Source organism: Portunus trituberculatus, chromosome 49 (genome assembly GCF_017591435.1).
Source record: "Portunus trituberculatus isolate SZX2019 chromosome 49, ASM1759143v1, whole genome shotgun sequence".
Classification (NCBI taxonomy): domain Eukaryota; kingdom Metazoa; phylum Arthropoda; class Malacostraca; order Decapoda; family Portunidae; genus Portunus; species Portunus trituberculatus.
In genome coordinates, this window is record NC_059303.1 from 20,404,984 (window position 1) to 20,426,369 (window position 21,386).

The 21,386-nt window shown below is 44.6% G+C and overlaps 1 protein-coding gene across 14 annotated transcripts in view; it reads right to left on the bottom strand.

Moving 5' to 3' along the window:
- LOC123499249 (rap guanine nucleotide exchange factor 2-like) overlaps window positions 1-21,386 on the bottom strand; it is a 269,844-nt gene that overhangs the window by 176,286 nt on the left and 72,172 nt on the right. For 11 of the 14 annotated variants that reach the window (XM_045247032.1, XM_045247030.1, XM_045247029.1 and 8 more), the window contains exon 2: window positions 569-628. The exons of 2 other annotated variants lie outside the window; for them this stretch is intronic. In XM_045247032.1, coding sequence (XP_045102967.1) covers window positions 569-628 — 60 coding nt within the window. Of the gene's footprint in view, window positions 1-568; window positions 629-19,583; window positions 19,636-21,386 lie in introns of all 14 variants that reach the window. One more of the 14 variants, XM_045247035.1, reaches the window with a different exon arrangement.

A 21,386-nucleotide genomic window follows, 5' to 3' on the forward strand; every position in this document is an offset into this window, starting at 1 on the left:
TCTCTCTCTCTCTCTCTCTCTCTCTCTATTCTTTCCTCCTTCCTCCCTTCCCAGGACACAAACTGCAATGGAGGTAATAGCAGTCTTCTCCGCTTCCTTCCTCTTCTCCCTTTCTCCATCTCTCACTCTCTCCCTACATCGCTGTCACCCGAACCAATCACCTCCAGACAGTGCCCACCTGCTCTCGACACACACACACACACACACACACACACACACACACACACACACACACACACACACACACACACACACACACACACACACACACACACACACACGACACTTCACAAATTCTGCAGAAAATCATAACACATCGGGAAAGTAAGAATGGAAGGCTATATACACACAGACACCCAGCACATGACGCAAAACAAGAGATAAAAAAGCTAAAAAAAGAAAGAAAGCAGAAGACACTCCCATTTCAAAACACGACCAAGAGCACCGAAAAAAACAGATACCTTACAACTTGACACCCTTAAAGGACAGGTGTCGCTGGTGAGGGAAGGGAAAGGCGATAGGAACAAGTGGCACAGGGAGACACATGAAGCAATACACAGATAGCTACCTGCTGGGAGAACAAGAGGCGCGACCCAGGCTTCCCTTCTTCACACCAACCACAACATACCTGGAAAAAAAGACAATATGTGTTACTTTATAAAAAAAAACAAAAAAATACGTGAATGATGTGAAGGCTTATTGTTTTAATGGTTTCTTTACGGTTCTAGTGACTTAATAACAAGATTTCTACATTATTAACAGCTAAACTAAACACTCTAAACATCTTGAGAGTCTGGTAACAAAGGATGACAAGGAGAAAATAAATAAAAAAAGAATAATATTAATGATCCAATGAAAAGATAGTCATTGCACATTACTGGATGCCCTTGAAAATTGATCAAAAGTACCACCACCACCACTACTAACACCACTATCTCTACCACCACCACAACCACCACCACCACCATCACTACTACTACTAACACCACAATCTCTACCACCACCACCACCATCATCAACAATACGTGTTTACAATCAGACGAGGACAACAGTGTATATTCCTCCTCCTCCTCCCTTTTACCTTTTTGTCTTCCTCCACCTCCACCTCCTCCTCCTCCTCTCCTCCTCCTCATCTTCTCCTTCCTCTTACAACAACAAGTAAAGCAAATGCGTGTAAATGTTTAGTGCTGCTGACTCCTCCTCCTCCTCCTCCTCCTCCTCCTCCTCCTCCTGCTGCTTCCTCTTCTTCCTCCTCCTCCTCCTCCTTTTCCAGTCAAGTTACCGAGGCGAAAGGGCCCTAAAAATCTCTCTCTCTCTCTCTCTCTCTCTCTCTCTCTCTCTCTCTCTCTCTCTCTCTCTCTCTCTCTCTCTCAGACTTGCGCCTCATTACCATAAACAAACCCTGCCTGTCCACGCCACCTGCCGGCACCCACACTCTCTCTCTCTCTCTCTCTCTCTCTCTCTCTCTCAACACTAAATTCATGAGTTGTTTGTTCTTCCTTTGTGTTCTTTATGTTCCAGTCCATCACCACCACCACCACCACCACCACCACCACCACCACCACCACCGCCGCCGCCGCCGCCACCACCACGTCATCACCTGGTGCAGAAAAAAAAAAAAGCAATCAACGCCAACGTGTAAAAACAATTACCTGGATTTTGGCGCCAAGGTTACAACTCCCTCCCATTTCCCATCATTCCCTCCTCCTTTCCTTCACCTCCCATCACTACCCCTTCTCTCCCTTCTTCCCTATTCCACCTTTTTCCTACTTCTACTTTTCTTCCTCATCTCCTACCTACCTATTTCTCCTTTTCTCTCTTCCTCATCTCTCTTCTTCCACATTCTACGATATTTCTCTCCCTTCCTCCACGCTTCCACCTCTAATCCCTCTTCTCTCTCCCCACGCCCAAAATTGTCTTTCTTTCTTCAGATCTACCTTGTTTTTGACAGAGGAGGAGGAGGATGATGATGATGATGAGGAGGAGGAGCAGGAGGAGGAGGAGGAGGAGAAGGAGGAAGAGGACTGTAGAGAAGAGTTAACACGGTACTGGTAACAAAGAACTAACTCATATAGCAAAACACACACACACACACACACACACAACCTTTTAAATCGTTACATAAAAGTGAGATGTCCTTCATAGAGACTGATTCTCCCATAACCCTCCTCCTTCTCCTCTTCCTCTCCTCCTCCTCCTCCTCCTCCTCCTCCCCTTTCTTACTTTATTTTCCTTTTTTTTCTCGATATTGTCTTTGTTAGTCTTTTCTTTCTTCTTTCCTCCTTCTCCCTTCTTTTTCTTTCTCATCTTTCATTATTCTTCTTCCCTTCCTTTTCCTCCACGGCTCTTCATCGGCCACGCCCTCGCGCCCTCACGCCCCTGAACCTTGCCACAATTGAACGTAGCCAAGGTAATCTCGGGAAATGCAATGTGATTCACGTAATGAGAGAGAGAGAGAGAGAGAGAGAGAGAGAGTGTGTGTATGTATGTATGTATGTATGTATGTATGTGTGTGTGTGTGTGTGTGTGTGTGTGTGTGTGTGTGTGTGTGTGTGTGTGTGTGTGTGTGTGTGTGTGTGTGTGTGTGTGTGTTATCACCATCTTAATGGTCTTTAAAACTCCATAACCTCCTCTTCCTCTGCCTCCTCCTCAACATTCCTTCCTAACACTCCCATACAACCACCCCTCCCCCTTCCTGACACATCCCTCCTCTTTACGAAGACGAACGAGAGAGAGAGAGAGAGAGAGAGAGAGAGAGAGAGAGAGAGAGAGAGAGAGAGAGAGAGAGAGACCAAGAAGAGGAGATTAAAGAAACGAAATGAAAACTCTTTTTTCTTATGGTGTGAAGGTTTACTTGAAGAGTATGGGAAGCGCTGTTCAGCTTCCACCCATTAGTGGTGGAGGCATATTTTATTTATAGTGGTACCCATGTTAGGGCCCATATCACCACCCAAGCGCATCTTTGGTGTAACCACCTAGAACCTGGGTATCATGGTGACATGTAGGTAACTTTAAACCACTCGACAAATGGCAAAGTATCAAGGTGGTACGTGGTGAGATTGGAACCTACGCGTGGACGTCTGCCACGCACACCACCTTATCCACTAGGACACGGCCTCCCAGGAGGAGGAGGAGGAGGAGGAGGAGGAGGAGGAGGAGGAGGAGGAGGAGGAGGAGGAGGAGGAGGAGGAGGAGGAAAGGAAAGAAATGAAAAACAGAACACAGAAAAGAAGAATAGGGAAGGGAGGACAGAGAGGGGGATAGGAGGAAGGGTTACAAGGGGAGGAGAGGGCAGGGTTAGCAAGGGTTGCGTGTAGGTGAGGTAGGGACGACTCGCCTTCCTGTGGGGGTCGTAGGTCGTGAGGTCGTCGCCAGGTCATCGCCCCGCCTCGCCACTTCCGCTCCCGTGAAAACGCTCGATTTGAAAATTACGTTCAATTCTGTTTGGGTCGATAATTGGCGAGAGAAAATTCCCGTTTTTTCATTTTTTTCCCCCTTCTCTTTTAAGCTGTTGTTTGTGTGTCGGTCTGTTTGTGTGTCTGTGTGTTTGTGTGGTCTATCTGTCTGTCTGTCTGTCTGTCTGCCTCTCTGTCGGTCTGTCTCTGTCTGTCTGTCTGTCTCTGTCTGTCTCTCTCTCTCTCTCTCTCTGTGTGTGTGTGTGTGTGTGTGTGTGTGTGTGTGTGTGTGTGTGTGTGTGTGTGTGTGTGTGTGTGTGTCCAATACATATATAAAACAATAATAATAACAACAATTACTACCATTAATATTCGTCCAACAATGCATCTATTAATTTATTTGTTTATTTATTCTACTTTTTCTTATTTTCATTTCACCATCACCACCACCACCACCACCACCACCACCACCACCACCACCACCACCACCACCACCAAAAATTAAAAACACCACATTACCACTATCACTACTTTCACCCTTACCATCACCATCACCACCACCACCACCACCACCACCACTATTGTTTCCAGCATCTAAATGAGAGAAAGGGAAGATACTAAGAATTTATGAGGGTACTGTTAGGCATTCTCTCTCTCTCTCTCTCTCTCTCTCTCTCTCTCTCTCTCTCTCTCTCTCTCAGTCACGTAACATCATGATGCCACCTCACCATCAATGGAGGCGATTCATGAATGGAGGAGGAGGAGGAGGAGGAGGAGGAGGAGGAGGAGGAGGAGGAGGAGGAGGAGGAGGAGGAGGAGGAGGAGGAGGAGGAGGAGGAGAGGAGAGGAGGAGGAGATGCCAGAAGTGAAGGGAGAGAGATTGAAGTACACGTCAGTCAGAGAGAGAGAGAGAGAGAGAGAGAGAGAGAGAGAGAGAGAGAGAGAGAGAGAGAGAGAGAGAGAGAATTATTGCAGCGCTTCATAAAAATCACTTCTAAATTATCTTTCATAAACATTTATTTTATATCTCTCTCTCTCTCTCTCTCTCTCTCTCTCTCTCTCTCTCTCTCTCATACACATCATCCGCTTCTCCCCTTCCTTTCTTCCTAGCACGTTTTCGCTTCCTCACTTCCCTCCTCCTTCTCCTTCTCCTTCTCCTTCTCCTCCTCCTCTCACTCTTCCTGCTCGTAATGTTACCTCAAGTCTCAGTCAGTGAGAAGAAGAAGAAGAAGAAGAAGAAGAAGAAGAAGAAGAAGAAGAAGAAGAAGAAGAAGAAGAAAAGAAAAGAAGAAAAAGAAGAAAAGTTATTTACTGGTCGAATAAGTTTTATACATTCTCTCTCTCTCTCTCTCTCTCTCTCTCTCTCTCTCTCTCTCTCTCTCTCTCTCTCTCTCTCTCTCTCGGTGCCGCCACGCCCTCCTTCCTGTTCACGCCGTCGCTTCAACCTTGACGCTACACACTCGGGTTTTCCTCCTGCCCTGAATTAATAGTGCTTTTCCCGCCACGCTAACCCGAGGGGCCTTGGCGGGAGCTCTTACACGTGTGGCGATTCGAAATTCAATGTAGACGGAACGAGGAGAGAAAAAAACAAACAAACTAGAAATGAGAGAGTAAGATCAGGAATAACATGGAATAAGAACAGTGAGTAGAAAAAAAAAGATCAAAGTAGTAGATAAGGATGAAATGATAGTAAGCTTTTTTTTCCAGATGCTTAACAAAAAACGAAGAAATAATAAACGTAAGGCAAGGAAAGAACATAAAATAATAAAAAAAACGTGAAAAGAATGGAAAAAGAGAATTAAAGCGAGATAAGAAGAAAAGTAGATGAGAAGAACAAAACGTGGGATATAAGGACGAAATTAAGGCATCGTTTATTTCAAGCACCTAACAATAAACAATGCAACACTCAAGGACACGACACACAAGGAAACGTGAAGCGACGAGAGACACTTTCAGAACATGAGTGAAAACTGAAACTGAAGACTAAGATGTAGGTAGCTTTATTCTCCTTAACATTTTCCTTACTAACATATTACAACCCACTTGGAATTCAACTTGAGCTTAACCCTTTCAGTACTAGGACACATTTTTACTGATTTTTGGGTCCGATTAGACCAATTTATTGACATTAGGAAGGTTCTATGGAGGTCAGAAGATTAATGGCCAGAGTCTTCACTATTCTAATCCCCACATGAGTTTCTGAACCTGTTTAAAATCACCAAATAGTAAAACAGAATGAATATGAAACGCGTCACGGTACTGAAGGGGGTAAATAACCTGGCTTATTCTAACTATTTGATTCGATGTGACTCTTGACTGTCCTTCGTGGAAATACAAGTCAAATAGCAATGAGAGAAGCAGGATTCAACCATAAGGGAAACTAAGATAGCGTGGCGTGTCAAGAGAGGCAAGCAGTGTGTGTGGAGGAAGATAATGGGAATGGATCTAACCTGGAGGAGAAAGGAAGATCTGAGAGGATATTTATGGAGGCAGAGAAATACAGGCTTGTAATGGCATAGACTGAGGAGGAAGAGGAGGAGGAGGAGAATGAGGAGGAGGAAGACGCAGAAGACATGAGCAAATCCCTTCCACTTCAACAAAAGACGAAGAGGAAGAGGGGGATGTAGAGGAAGATGAGCCAATCCAACGACGGACACACAGGAGGATCTGGTCTTGTCTGGTGAAGGGGCGAGGCGAGAGCAAGCCCATGAAAAGGATCTGCAGCTCAAAGGATCGTTTAATGTCCGCCTCTTACATCGTTTCCTCATTTGCATAATTTTCTTTCATGTACCACAGCTCCTCCGCACACAGCCACGCGCCCTGCAGCCTCCCTGCCTGCCCCTCCTGCCGTCTTCCCGCCACGAGTTCTTGCGCTGAAGGACACGAGAACTGAGGCGCCAACCCCCAATGGAGACCAAGATCGCCTGCTCTCTCTCTCTCTCTCTCTGGTTTCCCCCACGTCACATGTTCTCTTAGATTTGTTTCTTTCTTTCTACTATTGCAGGATTAAGACTGACAATTATTTCGCATCAATGACTAGAAGAAAAGCATCCTTGTAAACCTGGTGGACTTTTCTCCACCTCGGTTACTTTTAACAAACTCTAAATAAAGAATGAAGTGAAGAGTTTGTAAAGAAAAAAAGAGGAAGCTAAACAGTAGCTCCTTTTTACCATTACCACAGTGGAAAGAGGCTAAAGGAGGCAAGTACACGGGAGAAGAAGGAAAGGAAGACTGGGAAGACGTGGATGGACAGCTTGAAGAAGGAAAACAATACGAGTACAATGAGGGAGAGACGGAGAAGAAACACTCAACAGAACCACAAGGGGAAAGCCTCGTCACAAACAGCAGAACAACCGAGAGAGAGAGAGAGAGAGAGAGAGAGAGAGAGAGAGAGAGAGAGAGAGAGCATAAATAAAAAACCTGGTGAAAAATATCTGGAACGTGGATGCATAGTATTCGTTGGAAGGGAAGAGGAGGAGGAGCGGCCAGGCTGGGATAACCAAAAGGAGCAGCGAGGGAGTGAGAGAGTAAGAGGGATTCGTCACACCATCAAGGGATTACATTAAGCACTAACGTAATGTATTCCAGATCACGGAGGTTGTGTACACGAGAGTTTGCTAATATTGTCCCGGTCCCCTTCCTCTCTCCTCCTCTTCCTCCTCCTTGTTCTCCTCTCCTTCCTATTCCTCATCTATTTATCTCTTCTTTGGTTATATTCTTCCTTTTCCTCCTCCTCCTCTTCTTCCTCCTTCGTCAAGACTTACGCCATTATTGTTTCCACTGTTATTGCTTTCGTTGTTATCTCTACTACTATGACATTCTTCTCCTCTCTTTCCCTCTCCTCCGATTCATTCCGTTGTTTCTCCTTCCTCATGTACCTCCTTTCCTTAATCTGTTCTTCATCTCTTTCTGTTCCGTCACGTATTCATTTGCTCTTCCTTTTCCTCCTCTTCCTACACCACAATGAGTAACTACCTTACTAACATAACAAAGTATTAAAATCAGTTATTTCTACTATGTTCTGATTAGTAATGCTGTTGATTTTCCTATTCTTACTACTACTACTACTACTACTACTACTACTACTACTATTCTTATTATGATACTGGTAATTGTTATCAGTGCACGAGACAATAACAGCTTCAAATGGTAGAAATGAACAGTGGTGGTGGTGGAGAGAGGAAGGAAGTGGTGGTGCTAATTGTGGTGACTCAGAAGTAAAGGAGAGGGAGGAAGAGAGTGAGGGAGGGGATGAGAAGGAAGAGAGAGAGAGGGAGAGAGAGCAAGAGAGGGAGAGAGAAAAAGACAAGGATTCACTGTGGGGTTACAGCGATGGGGTGATGATGCGCTCTCTCTCTCTCTCTCTCTCTCTCTCTCTAGCCAAACTCAAGTCACGTACAGAACTTGGCAACACTGCTCGCGACTTATACGCATCAATTACGCAACCTTCGCTGTTACGTCACTTGTCCTTCATTCCTTCATTACGAGTGCGTGCTCTAACGTCACCAGGCGCTGCAAGGCGGTCATCTGGCGCCCACTGCATTTAATGAGAAGAGTTACGCAAACATGAATGAAAAAAGATACAATAAATAGAAGAAACGTTGTACAGAAGGAGTAAGATGAAAAAAGATGGAAGAGATAACGAGTGAGAAAATAATAGAGAGGGAATATCAAAGTAATTAAAAGAGAAAAGGAAATGTAAGAGCAAATATGAAAGAAATGTGGAAAGTAAGTTGTTTTAGTCCGAAAAATGAAGAAATAAAGGATAAATAGATGAAACATTGAATAGGAAGAGTAAGAAGCAAGAGATGGAAGAATGATACGAGTGAAAATTAACAAAGGGAAAGTAAATATGAGAATGTGAAATATGATAAGTGGAAGATACAAGAAGAAACAAGTATAGTGAATAAAATATGGAGAAAAAATGAAAATGTAAAGAAATTGGAAAAAAAATGTAACGTACAAAAAAAGCAAGAAACCAAAAAAAAAAAAAAAAAATAAAAAGAAATCGAATAAGAAAACTAATGAGAAAAGTGCAAAATATATGAAACAATCGAAAAAAAATACGACCAAGAAAAAAAAAAAACGAAATATAAAAAAAACCCCCACTAAATCAAACCTAACAAAATAATAAATACAGATGTTATTGAAGCAGCAATAGTGAGACGTAAGGATGAGGTGGGCAGGTGCTTCAAGATTAATTAGCGACCTCAGGTGACGCCAAGACACGGAAGAACAATACCAGAGAGAGAGAGAGAGAGAGAGAGAGAGAGAGATAGTTCCCAAGTGGTTTCTGAGAGAGGTCTTAAGGACGTAACGAACCAAATAATGGAAGAATAAGCAGAGAGAGAGAGAGAGAGAGAGAGAGAGAGAGAGAGAGAGAGAAACACCAGACACTGAGACGCCCGGGGCACAACATACAGCGTTGCCACACCTCACCACCACTAGTGACAACCATTGCGTACTACCTACAATACAATCACCACCACCACCACCACCACCAGCCTCACCCTCCGCGCATCACAGACTTCACAGCACCACAAACCAACAAGAACGGTACCCATTACACCACTACTCGACCAATAAACCACAGAGACTCAACACTCCACCATAGAAAATGTACTGCCACCCGCCATGTTTCCGTCCCCTTCCTCTTCATCATTCCACCCAACCTCGTGACAGGAAAGGGTATTAGTAGCGTACAAGCTCAAATATCACGTTTTTTTCAATCAAACCTCACGTGTTGATAAGATAAAAAGATGATGGGAGGTGATAATGAGCATGTTTTCCGTCTTCTCCAGTCTGGAATTCTAATATATAGCGATTTATGGCATCTCGTCCCGCCTTCCCTCACAGTGACTCTCCCCTACCTCTCTCCGTCCCTCTCTCTCTCCTGCCAGTTTACAATGCTCGGAATTTGATAAGCAACACCACAACTCACTGCAACAGGCGCCACAACGCTTTACTGAGGCTCTGGAAGTTAAAACCCCTCTCTCTCTTTTTATTGCATCTTTCCGTCCTTCCTTTACGGAAACAAAAACTGCTGCCAGATTCTTGTGGTTTGGTTCAGGAGGGAAGAATCACGTCTACCTCCGCCACCTCACCTCGCCACTTCCAAATTTCTCTTCCTGTGCCTGAGTGGTGTCAATCCTGCTTCCCTGTGCCTGGTCTACTGTCTACCACACCTCGACAAGTCTTCAGCTCTCCTCCCCGCTCCTTCCATGTCTCGTTCCTCATGTAACGCTATTACTGCTGCTGCTGCTGCTGATGATGATGATGTGGTGGTATTACTAAAATTTATCTTAAGTATGCACTGAATAAAGTTTTTTTCGTGGTTTTTAAGCCATCTGCTTTACCATTACAATAACAACAATGATAATAATAACAACTAGTTACAACAACCCCACTACCACCACTACTACTACTACAATGTCAGTACCAACACTACTACTATTAATATGCCTCATCCCACCACTATTACGACTATTATATACTACTACTACTACTACTACTATTACTACTACGACTATCACCACCACCACTGATACTACTACTACTACTACTACTACTACTACTACTACTACTACTACTACTACTACTACTACTACTACTACTACTACTACTACTACTACAATACTTGCAGTCGCCGGAAGCCCCGTCGTGTGACAACTGGCGCCAGGAAGCATTACACATTAGGCATTACAACCACCGTGACATTTTCTTTCCTGCGTGAATCGACAGACACACCAAAGCGTTGTGTTCGTGTTGTAATAATGTCCTGCTATTGCTAATGTTATGTAAGTGTAGGAACTCATTATTATTTTTGCTTCCTATCTTGCATGTCAATATTATCTCTCTCTCTCTCTCTCTCTCTCTCTCTCTCTCTCTCTCTCTCTCTCTCTCTCTAATTTCTATTTCATATTTCGATTGCTTCGTGTTATTTATTTTTGTGTTTCATCTTATTTGCAATTAATTTTTCGTAACTTTTCCTATTTTCTTGGTCTTTGTAATATTAATACCATTGTTATTATTTATCATCACCATTATTATCGGCAGATACGATGATCACACACACACACACACACACACACACACACACACACACACACACACACACACACCAGGGAGGACACTACGAGAGGATTACACACGAGAACAAACGGATGGAGCCAAGGCCGCGAGAGGTTTCTTCCACCACCACCACCACCACTGTCTTGAGTTCTAACCCATATTCAGAAGCTATTTAAAACTACTCGTGTGTGTTTTTTTTAGAATATTTGCATAATTCTAATGACAGATTATCATTAACAGAATAAAACCCTTGAGGACATGTCAGATGGAAAATAGTCATGGTGAGAGAGCTAATGGTTTCAGAACACACGGATGAGATAGACAAGAAGAGCACCTTCCTACCCTCCTTTCCCCTCCGGCCTCCACCCCTGTACTGACTCATCGATAATATAATAATCACACACGCCACGCTATCAGGCAGCCCAGCACGATATAAGGAGGACCTAGAGACTCTTTAGTATTTCATAATTCTTGCATATCCTCAGCTTCTCTCTCGTGGAAGTTTACAATTATTCTTTTTAACGCCTACCTGATAAGGTTTACTATTACTAATTCATGTGATGGTTAAAGAATACCCTGTACTCCTTTAGCATTGTATTCTCACACGTTCCAGCTGCTTTACTCTATTTGTTATGTATATACGTAATGGAAGTTCAAAAGATGGTTTTCAGTGTTTTTGTGATTAAAAAAAATAAACAAGAATTCTGGAACAGAGAGAGAGAGAGAGAGAGAGAGAGAGAGAGAGAGAGAGAGAGAGAGAGAGAGAGAGAGAGAGAGAGAGAGAGAGAGAGAGAATCCTTCCACTTAATAATTTACTAAGTCAGTCAGTCAAGACTCATCCTGCCAGCCAGCGAACAAGGGTACCGGTCCGTGAAATACCAAGTGAACCGCCAGACAAGTGAACCAGTAAGTGACCCAGTGAACCAAGGAAGTAGCCAGTGAACCAATAACTTCTAGGCAAAAAATTATATTGATACTGAGAGAACCAGCCACGTGAAATTGAATCCAGCGTGAAATATTACTACACAATTGTATTCCTCTTTTCTTTCATTTTTTTCTTCACCCAGACTCTCTTTTGTCGTTGTAAGTTTCCTTAAATAGAACATAAAGAACGGATAATAAGAGAGAGAGAGAGAGAGAGAGAGAGAGAGAGAGAGAGAGAGAGAGAGAGAGAGAGAGAGAGAGAGAGAGAGAGACTTCCATTGAGCCAAACTACATAAACTTTCAAAACCTCTCCCTCCTTCTACGATCTCCCTTCTTATCTCCACCTCGTCCTTCAGTTCCTCCATTCTCCTCTCCTCCTCTTCCTCCTTTTTTTTCTTCTTGTAACTCTGGTGGAAGTTAGTGGATATTTTCATGGGAGAGGAAGTAACAGAAAGGAACACAAACGAAGGACAAAAAGGACCTTAACAGGCTCTACATAGCAATAATTTTCAAGGCTACAAAAAAATAACAAAATAAACACACGAGAAAGAAAAAAACGGAGTAAGAGAAGGGGGAGAAGAATGAGGAGAAAGGAAAGGCAAAGTAAGAGGAGGACAAGGAAAGAAATAGAGATGCTGAGATAGAGTTCAAGAGTGATTAGAAGCAGTTAGCTCGTTCCCTTTGGCGTGGAATCCCAAGGCAATCCTGCAGTTAATTGTCCCTGGCCCGCCTGTTGGCTCTGAGGATCGTTGGGGCGCCCTGGTCCAGTCTTGCCATTTAATTGTAGCAGTGAAGGCATTAGTTAGGATCAAGACAGCTGGTTTGTTTGTTTATATTTGTATTAGAACGTTAAAACTACGAGAGAGAGAGAGAGAGAGAGAGAGAGAGAGAGAGAGAGAGAGAGAGAGAGAGAGAGAGAGAGAGAGAGAGAGAGAGAGAGAGAATGTGAAGCGTGACTGACTTTCGCTTTTCTTTTATAAGACTCGCTTCGTGTGTGTGTGTGTGTGTGTGTGTGTGTGTGTGTGTGTGTGTGTGTGTGTGTGTGTGTGTGTGTGTGTGTGTGTGTGTGTGAGCATCACCAACACAATTTTCTCTGTAAACTAAAGAAAAAAAATAATACCGCATTTATTTTTACCTTGCGAAAGATATCTAACGTTGCAAGGTAAAGGTGAGAGAGAGAGAGAGAGAGAGAGAGAGAGAGAGAGAGAGAGAGAGAGAGAGAGAGAGAGAGAGAATGTTATGGAGAGGTAAACTTTCTCCAACTTAAGGACGCGAGGCTACAGAACGAAGAGTGGTGGTGGTGGTGGTGGTGGTGGTGGTGGTGGTGGTGGTGGTGGTGGTGATGTGTGAGGTGTAATAATATCCATTCAGATTACAGTTTGTGTGAGGGATTATAGTGCTATGGTGTTGGGTGGTGTGGTAGTAGTGACGGTGGTGATGATGATTATGACGATAATGATGGTGATGATACAAGAAAAAAAAGGTAATGGTGGTGAGCTTATTGCAGATAGTGATGCTATAAGATGACGGAACTGGTGTAATGGTGACGGTGACAGTAGTGGTGGTGGTGGCGATGGTGGTGGTGAGGGTGGTTGTGTTGGTGGTGTGGCCGCCCCCATCTTAGGGTCAACTTGTGGCGTGGTGGTGAAATTTGAGTGGTGATGACATGACGGATATGATGCCTGACCACCACCACCACCACCACCACCACCACCACCACCATTGTCTCTCTTACTCATCAATAATTTTCCTACTCCTTCTCTAACAAAACAAACTTAAATCTCTCCCATTTTTGCATCATCTTCCATTTCTTCTTCTTCTTCCTCCTCCTTCTTCTTTTCTTTGCACTATTTCTTTTATTCAACTGATATAAGAAACAATCTCTCTCTCTCTCTCTCTCTCTCTCTCTCTCTCTCTCTCTTTATCTAGTTTAATTTCCTAATTTTATCACATTATATTACATTTTCTTCCATTTCCTCCTTTCTCTCTTTCTCCTTCTCCATTTTCCTATATCTTTCTCCTTTTTCTCTTTCTCATTCTTCCTTTTCCTATTTCCCAAGTTCATCAGACAATTTATTAGTCCTCTTACCATCCTCTCTCTCTCTCTCTCTCTCTCTCTCTCTCTCTCTCTCTCTCTCTCTCTCCCTGCACGTAATTCTCATTTTCTTTGTGTCTGTTATCATAATTCCTCTGTTCCCTTCATCATTAAATTATCTTCCCTGCTCCTCTTCCTCTTCTTCCTCCTCCTCCTCCTCCTCCTCCTTATCATCCCAGCCACACCTTGCTCCTCCATAGCCCTCTTAATCCTTACCTCCTTCCTGCGCCTCATAAAACCCTCCTCCTCCTCCTCCTCCTCCTCCTCCTCCTCCTCCTCCTCCTCTTCTTCTTTTCTTCCTCATCGTCATCCGAAGCCCGAAAAATATGACGAGTACATGAGAATAATAAGCTTAATAGAACAAAGGAGGAGGAGGAGGAGGAGGAGGAGGAGGAGGAGGAGGAGGAGGAGGAGGAGGAGGAGGAGACAAGGGAATAACACACAATAATTCAGAATAAACACAAATGAAACAAGATGTGAAGCAAGAGAGAGAGAGAGAGAGAGAGAGAGAGAGAGAGAGAGAGAGAGAGAGAGAGAGAGAGAGAGAGAGAGAGAGCAGGCAAGACACCACCACAGCACATCCAGCATAAAAAAATATAATAATTTAGAGTAAGGAGCGGCGTTAGAACCTCGACTTCCTTTCTCTTTCGTCCCTTCATATTGTTCAGGAAGGAAGGAAGGAGAGAAGGAGACGAAGAGCAGAGAAAGAGGACGAAGAGAAGGAAAATTAGAGGTGAGGTTAGCAGTTGAAGGAGGAGGAAGAGAGGAAGGAGAGGAGAGAAAGAGCAGGAAAGAGAAAATAACAAAAATAAGAGACAAAGTGAGAGTAAATGAAAGGAAGCGAGCGTGAATGAAGAGCAATTTGTGTCTAGTCTCTCTCTCTCTCTCTCTCTCTCTCTCTCTCTCTCTCTCTCTCCACACGAGAAAATACACAAAGTCTAGAGAACTCCTTTTTTCATTAAGTAAAAATTTGAATATAATCTCAATGCAAATTCCTTCTCTTCGTGTTCTCCCATCTCACTCCTCCTCCTCCTCCTCCTCCTCCTCCTCCTCCTCCTCAGGGTCAGGGAACAAACTGAGTAAACAAGGCGCTGGCTACGAAAAGTTAGGCGGTAATATTTTCAGTTAGTCAGTCAGTTAGTCATTTATTTATTTAGTCAGTCAGTGAGTCAGTCAGGAAGCCACCTAACCACGCACCCACCAATACATCTACTCATACAACCATTCAAGTATCCATCCACATATCCAACCATCCATTCATTTAACCATCCACCATCTATCCACCAACCCACCCACTAGTCCACCCACCCACCCAAGAGCCATCCAGTCCTCAAGTTTGGCGACGCGGGAAGCCGGAAACCGTGAGTGTGCAGCGGCGCTATATTAAAAGAACGACGTTGAGGTGAAAGGCCGCGCGACGCCACCACCACGCTTGAGGGACGACACCGCGAGGAACCCAAGGCGCTGGAAGGAGTTGAAGTTCGCACATACCAACAAGGAAGCGCCAATAAAGAGCGGACGCCATCACAAAGGTACGAAGACGAGGGGACGGAAGGCGACGCGATGGAATGCCTGACGGTGTATAAGACGCGAAGTTTTTAAAAGAGTTTGGACCAATAAGGAGTTTCGCCGTGAAGGTTAAAGGGAGATATTGGTTTGATTTTGACATTTTTGGGGTTCATTAAGACGTCTGCTAAGGGGAAAATATGGGAAGAAAAGGATATTTGATGTATGAGTTATGTAGAGTTTTATTTTATTTTCCTCTTCCTATTTTCATTAGTTTGATTTTTATGTGTTTTGCGGGTGATTAAGACGCGTGGTGAGTGAAAATATATGAAGAGGAGGAAATCTAATGTATAAGAGTATATAAATAGATAACTTTTCCTCTTTCTCTCCCCTTTTTTAAATTCTTATTGGTGTGATTTGGACGTATTTTTAAGGTGAATAAAACGTGAAACGAGGAAAATAAATGAAGAAAAGGAAAACTAATATATGACTTCACTTTCATCATCCACAGTCTTCCTCATGCACCACAAAATAAAAAGATAAATAACACACTGACAAAAAAGAGAAAAGAAGGAAAAGAAACGGAAAAGGAGAGTCAAATGAGAACCCCTGACATTCCAGAACCATTAAGAAACACATAAATAAACAAATAAATAAATAAAAATAAAGCAAAATACAATAACGAGAAAGGAAAGGAAAGGGTGAAGAGAGGAAAGGAAAGGGTGAAGAGAGGAAAGGAAAGGGTGAAGGGAGACAGACGATGAAGGGAGGGGAAAGTGCAAGGAGGCAGCAGAAGGCATCAGAGAGAGAGAGAGAGAGAGAGAGAGAGAGAGAGAGAGAGAGAGAGAGAGAGAGAGAGAGAGAGAGAGAGAGAGAGAGAGAGAGAGACGGAAAAATATGAACACAACTAGAACGAGACTAAGGAAAAAAAGCAGGAAGACGGCAAAATAAGAGGAGGAGGAGGAGGAGGAGGAGGAGGAGGAGGAGGAGGAGGAGGAAGGAAGGAAGGAGATAATAGAGAGCAGCTGCGTCTGAGGAACAAAAGAACCTAGTCACTTCTTCCTCCTCCTCCTTCTCCACCTCCTCCTCCTCCTCCTCCTCGTCCTCCCCCTTCTTCCTCCTCCTCCACCTACACTCCACATCACCACCGCCAAGCATTTACAGTATCCATTCTAAAGAGTAAGTTTGATTCCCCCTCTCTCTCTCTCTCATCCTTGGTTCCTCTCACGTCCCATCTCCTCCATTATAGTTTCCCTCCTTTCCTCCTTTCCTCCCATCCTCTTCCCTTCTCCTATTCCTCTTCAATAGTTTCCTTTTTTCCTTCATCTTGACTTTTCTTTTGCCTTTACTAATTTTTTTTATTTGTTTTACTTCACCATTATTTCCATCTTTCCTAGTTTACTCTACATTTCCTCCCTCCATTACCTCGTTTCTTTCCATTCCTTAACTCAGCGAAGGGAGAGGAAAACTGTAATTGGAAGGGAGAGAGAGAGAGAGAGAGAGAGAGAGAGAGAGAGAGAGAGAGAGAGAGAGAGAGAGAGAGAGAGAGAGTGTTGGGGGGGCAAGGGAGAGAGCGGCAATAGTGCTCATCCTGTTGCTGTTTGTCTAAAGGTGGGTTAGGATGGGACGGCAGCAGCAGCAGGAGGAGGAGGAGGAGGAGGAGGAGGAGGAGGAGGAGGAGGAGAAGAAGAGGACCAAAACAAATACAAACTCCTTAAATTATCTTCATCATAACACCACAAAAAAATCTCTCTCTCTCTCTTCCTTTGTGTTCCCTTGCATTGGCAGCACCTTCAGTATTCCTGGCGAGGCGAGGTGCACTTCCCTTGTACTCGCTGCGGCATTTCCTGTGGTTCAGTTGTGGTGGTAGTGGTGGTGGTGGTGGTGGTGGTGGTGGTGGTGGTGGTTAATATAATACCATTCAACTATCATGTATGCTAAGCTCCCACGGTAGAGAGAGAGAGAGAGAGAGAGAGAGAGAGAGAGAGAGAGAGAGAGAGAGAGAGAGAGAGAGAGAGAGAGAGATGTTGGGTACCTATCCATATGTGACGGGAAAACTGGGGAGAGAGAGAGAGAGAGAGAGAGAGAGAGAGAGAGAGAGAGAGAGAGAGAGAGAGAGAGAGAGAGAGAGAGAGAGAGAGACCTTTCAAAGACAACATACGTAAAAAAATCATCTAAACACACACACACACACACACAAGTCTGTGTGTGTGTGTGTGTGTGTGTGTGTGTGTGTGTGTGTGTGTGTGTGTGTGTGTGTGTGTGTGTGTGTGTGTGTGTGCGCGCGCACCAGTGTCAACCACAGGCGCTTCCCATTTGAAGCTCTCTCTCTCTCTCTCTCTCTCTCTTCAGAAATTTACAGGAAGAAAGGGCAAGTGAAGAAAATGAGATACGAAAAGGAGGAGGAGGAGGAGGAGGAGGAGGAGGAGGAGGAGGAGGAGGAGGAGGAGGAGGAGGAGGAGGAGGAGGAGGAGGAACGAGGGAAGAGGAAAGGGAGGTCGAAAAAAAGGAGAAAGGTACATTTATTAACAAAGGAAAGTGAAAGGCACAAAATAATGAAGAGGAGAAGGAAGGAAGGAAGAGGAAAAGACGAACAATAATCAATATGGGAAACTTAATCGACCGGAAAAGGAAATTAAGAGACGAGAAAGGAACGAACACAGAGAGAGAGAGAGAGAGAGAGAGAGAGAGAGAGAGAGAGAGAGAGTACTTCAGCATGTCCCAAGAGAGGCTGCATCCCGCTTCCCGTTTTGCAACTCTCTCTCTCTCTCTCTCTCTCTCTCTCTCTCTCTCAAATGAGCTAAGTTTGTCTCCCCCGAGGACATGAGAGAGTTTTGGAGAGTCCTCTCTCTCTCTCTCTCTCTCTCTCTCTCTCTCTCTCTCTCTCTCTCTCTCTCTCTGTGTGTGTGTGTGTGTGTGTGTGTGTGTGTGTGTGTGTGTGTGTGTGTGTGTGTGTGTGTGTGTGTGTTTGTCTCTCTAATCCTTCCCTTCAATAGTTCATTGTTGCCCTTCTACATCTGCTTTTTATTCTCTCTCTCTCTCTCTCTCTCTCTCTCTCTCTCTCTCTCTCTCTCCAGCTGCTGGGGAATTACTGTACGGACTCGTATTTTTCTATTCTCTTTTATCCCCCTATTTGAATTACGGTGCGATATGCGGGAGGAATGTACAGTCTGCAGCAGAGGGGAAGTGTGTGGGGTGCGGGGCAGGGGAGGCACACACCGCACCACTGTTTGCCTGGAACACCTTCGCCGCAGCAGCTGTTTGCCGTGACGCTGCTCCTCCTCCGCGGCAGACCGACAAGAGATACAGCGTCTTAAAGGTCAAGATTTAAACGTAGATGTGCTGAGCGTTGAGGCGACACAGGCCAGTACTCTGAAACGCTTTGCTCTCAATACTAATATTTTCCAAAGGCCACATAGATGATTACCGAGGTTTTCATTTTTTTTTTTTTCAGTTTATGATGCAGAGGTATTGTTTATGTCACTAGAATCTTCAAAGTAACCTTGAAACTTCGTGTAACTTCAATTGGAGCCTTCTCAAAGTAGTGGAGGTGTAACGCAGTAGTGTTTTAGAATATAGTCTTCACAGCGCCACACACACACACACACACACACACACACACACACACACACACACACACACGTCCTTAAAATCATGATCGCCGGCAGATGTTTCAAGGGCAGCAGAGAGACACCCGTTATTCGCTAGGTGGAAGTGTTGGGCGAGTGTTCGAGTGAGTGTGTGTGTGTGAGGGCGGCCCGCACAGCCTTGGTATGGATTGCAGCCCCGCCGATCAAGTCTCCCGGCAGGAACTGACACAAAGGCGCCAACCAGTAGGGTGGGACTCGGGTTACAGCTCCTCCATTACAAGTTTGGCAGCCGTCGCCTCGCCCCGACCCAGACACGCGCTGCCCAAACACAAGCTGACGTCCGCGTGTGCTGTGTCCGTCCCCTGCGTGCTGGCAAACGCTGGGATACTGAAGACTATTCTGAAACACTTCTGGCTGCACAAAAGCGACATTCCAAAGTCCCTAGTTGAATTGAAACGTTTTAAGGTTTCTTTTGATTCTAGTGACAGATTAATAAGATTCCTACGTTATTAAAAGGAGAAACATCAAGAACGCAGGTAATCATCTCTGAGGTCTCCAGAATTACTAGTGATAAGAGAGCAGAGTGTTTGATAAGGCCTGAGAGAGGGAAATCAGCCCCCATAGCAGAGGAAACGCACATGACCTTGTACAATTCCAGGCAGAAATCTAACTTCCACCAATGATTTCCATTGAGTTAAGGGCTTTCCCTCAATTTTCACTCTGCAATGGTAACAGGAGGAGAGGGAAAACCGAGCCCCGTAGCAGAGGAAACACGCCTGACCTTGTAAAGTTGAAGTCGGAAATCTGTAACTTCCAGCTCTCGTTCCCAGAGTTTAGCGCTTTCCCTGAATTTTCACTCAATCTTCAGTCAAGTTTTATTCCCCAGCTCAGCATGCAGACGTAACGATGAAACACACTGAACAAATTGTAAAGAAATCAACATGTTACTAAACTACTGACTCTGACAGCTTGTTGTATGATCAAACTAGACTCCAACTGTACCTGAAGGTAACTCTGGCAGCGGACCGGCCCCTTCGACCCTCGTGACTCTTACCTGCAAAGAAAAGAACGTGGGAGTTAAGACAAGGCGGCCCACACGGTAGGCAGGAAAATAACACCAGTATTTACTTAAGCATAAGGGATCGATGTGGTGTGAGAGGAAGTTGGAAGACTGGACGACTTGAAAATTGAAAAGATATAAGATTAGAAGATTGGACGATTGGAAGAATGGAAGAGTGGAAAAGTATATGACTGAAAGGATACAAGACTAGAGAGGAAAGAAACATAAAGACAGAAACTACAAACTTAACCTAACAAAACTAGAAAAAACCACTAAGAAGACTGGAAGACTGGAAGGTTAAAAGACAAGAATGATAGAACACTGACTTGCACCAGGCGTCATCTCACCTCGGGGGCTAAAATGACTCGTCAGAGCATTCAAACTCCACTCAGACAAACACAAGACACGAACCATCCCTTCCAGCTCCCACACACCTGCCACGCTCTCCCTGCCGCCCTCCGACCATCCGTCACCTGGTGTCACCCTCCGTCCCTTCCGTAACGCGAGAGGGGACTAATGAAGACCTCCCCCCATAAAGCCCCTTCTCGCTGAGCCGTAACGTTTCAAAGTAACCATTAATCTTGTTACGTTTAGCGGGGCGTCCCTCCCTCCCTCCTGGACACTCTAAAGGACCCCAAGTTACCGCTAATGACTGTTCCTTGCCCTGTCCCTCCATTTTTTTTTTTTAAGACATACTTCATGGGTTTTGTTCATTAGCCCTAAACTGGTGCACCCTGCCGTGTCCTGCCCACCCTACCCTGTCGTGTCATGTCCTACCCTACTCTATCATGTACGTACCAGCACTGACCTGCCTCAATACCTACCCTGCCACGGCTTATCCATAACTTATCTTACCCTACCTCACCTCTCACCCTGCCATGCTTTACCCTAACCTTCCCCTGTCCTATCCTACCCTGCCTTACTTTACCGCACATGACCTACTTAACTATGCTTTGTCCAACCTAATCCTACCTTACTCTGCCATACCCTGCCTCAATATCCAATACTGCCTTATCCTACCCTGCCTCACAAAACCCAACCTTACAGTACCCACCCAGCTGTACCCTGCCGCCCCTGCCTCGCTAACCCTGAGACAATACAGCCACGGTGACCACAAAGAGGCTCCGTATGCCAATGTTTACCTCGGGGCCAGTCTGTTTCTCTCTCTCTCTCTCTCTCTCTCTCTCTCTCTCTCTCTCTCTCTCTCTCTCTCTCTCAGAACACTGCGTGGAGGAAGGAACGGTCGAGGTTTTGGTGAAGAGGAGGAGGAGGAGGAGGAGGAGGAGGAGGAGGAGGAGGAGGAGGAGGAGGAGGAGGAGGAGGAGGAGGAGGAGGAAGGACAGTCATAAAGAAAAGCGGTAAAAATTCTTTTCCCAGGCAGCGACCGACACAGGGCGCCATGACAAGCACTTATGCGGAGGAAAAGAAGAAGAAGAAGAAGAAGAAGAAGAAGAAGAAGAAGAAGAAGAAGAAGAAGAAGAAGAAGAAGAAGAAGAAGAAGAAGAAGAAGAAGAAGAAGAAGAAGAAGAAGAAGAAAAGAAGAGGAAGAAAGTATGATGTATAGATACATAAATAAGCCTAAAAGTCTACATAACTAAACGAGAGAGAGAGAGAGAGAGAGAGAGAGAGAGAGAGAGAGAGAGAGAGAGAGAGAGAGAGAGAGAGAGAGAGAGAGAGAGATCGCTAGGGAAACGGAGGATATGTAAAAATTATGTGACGTTTATGACAAGAGAGAAAGTGAGCTG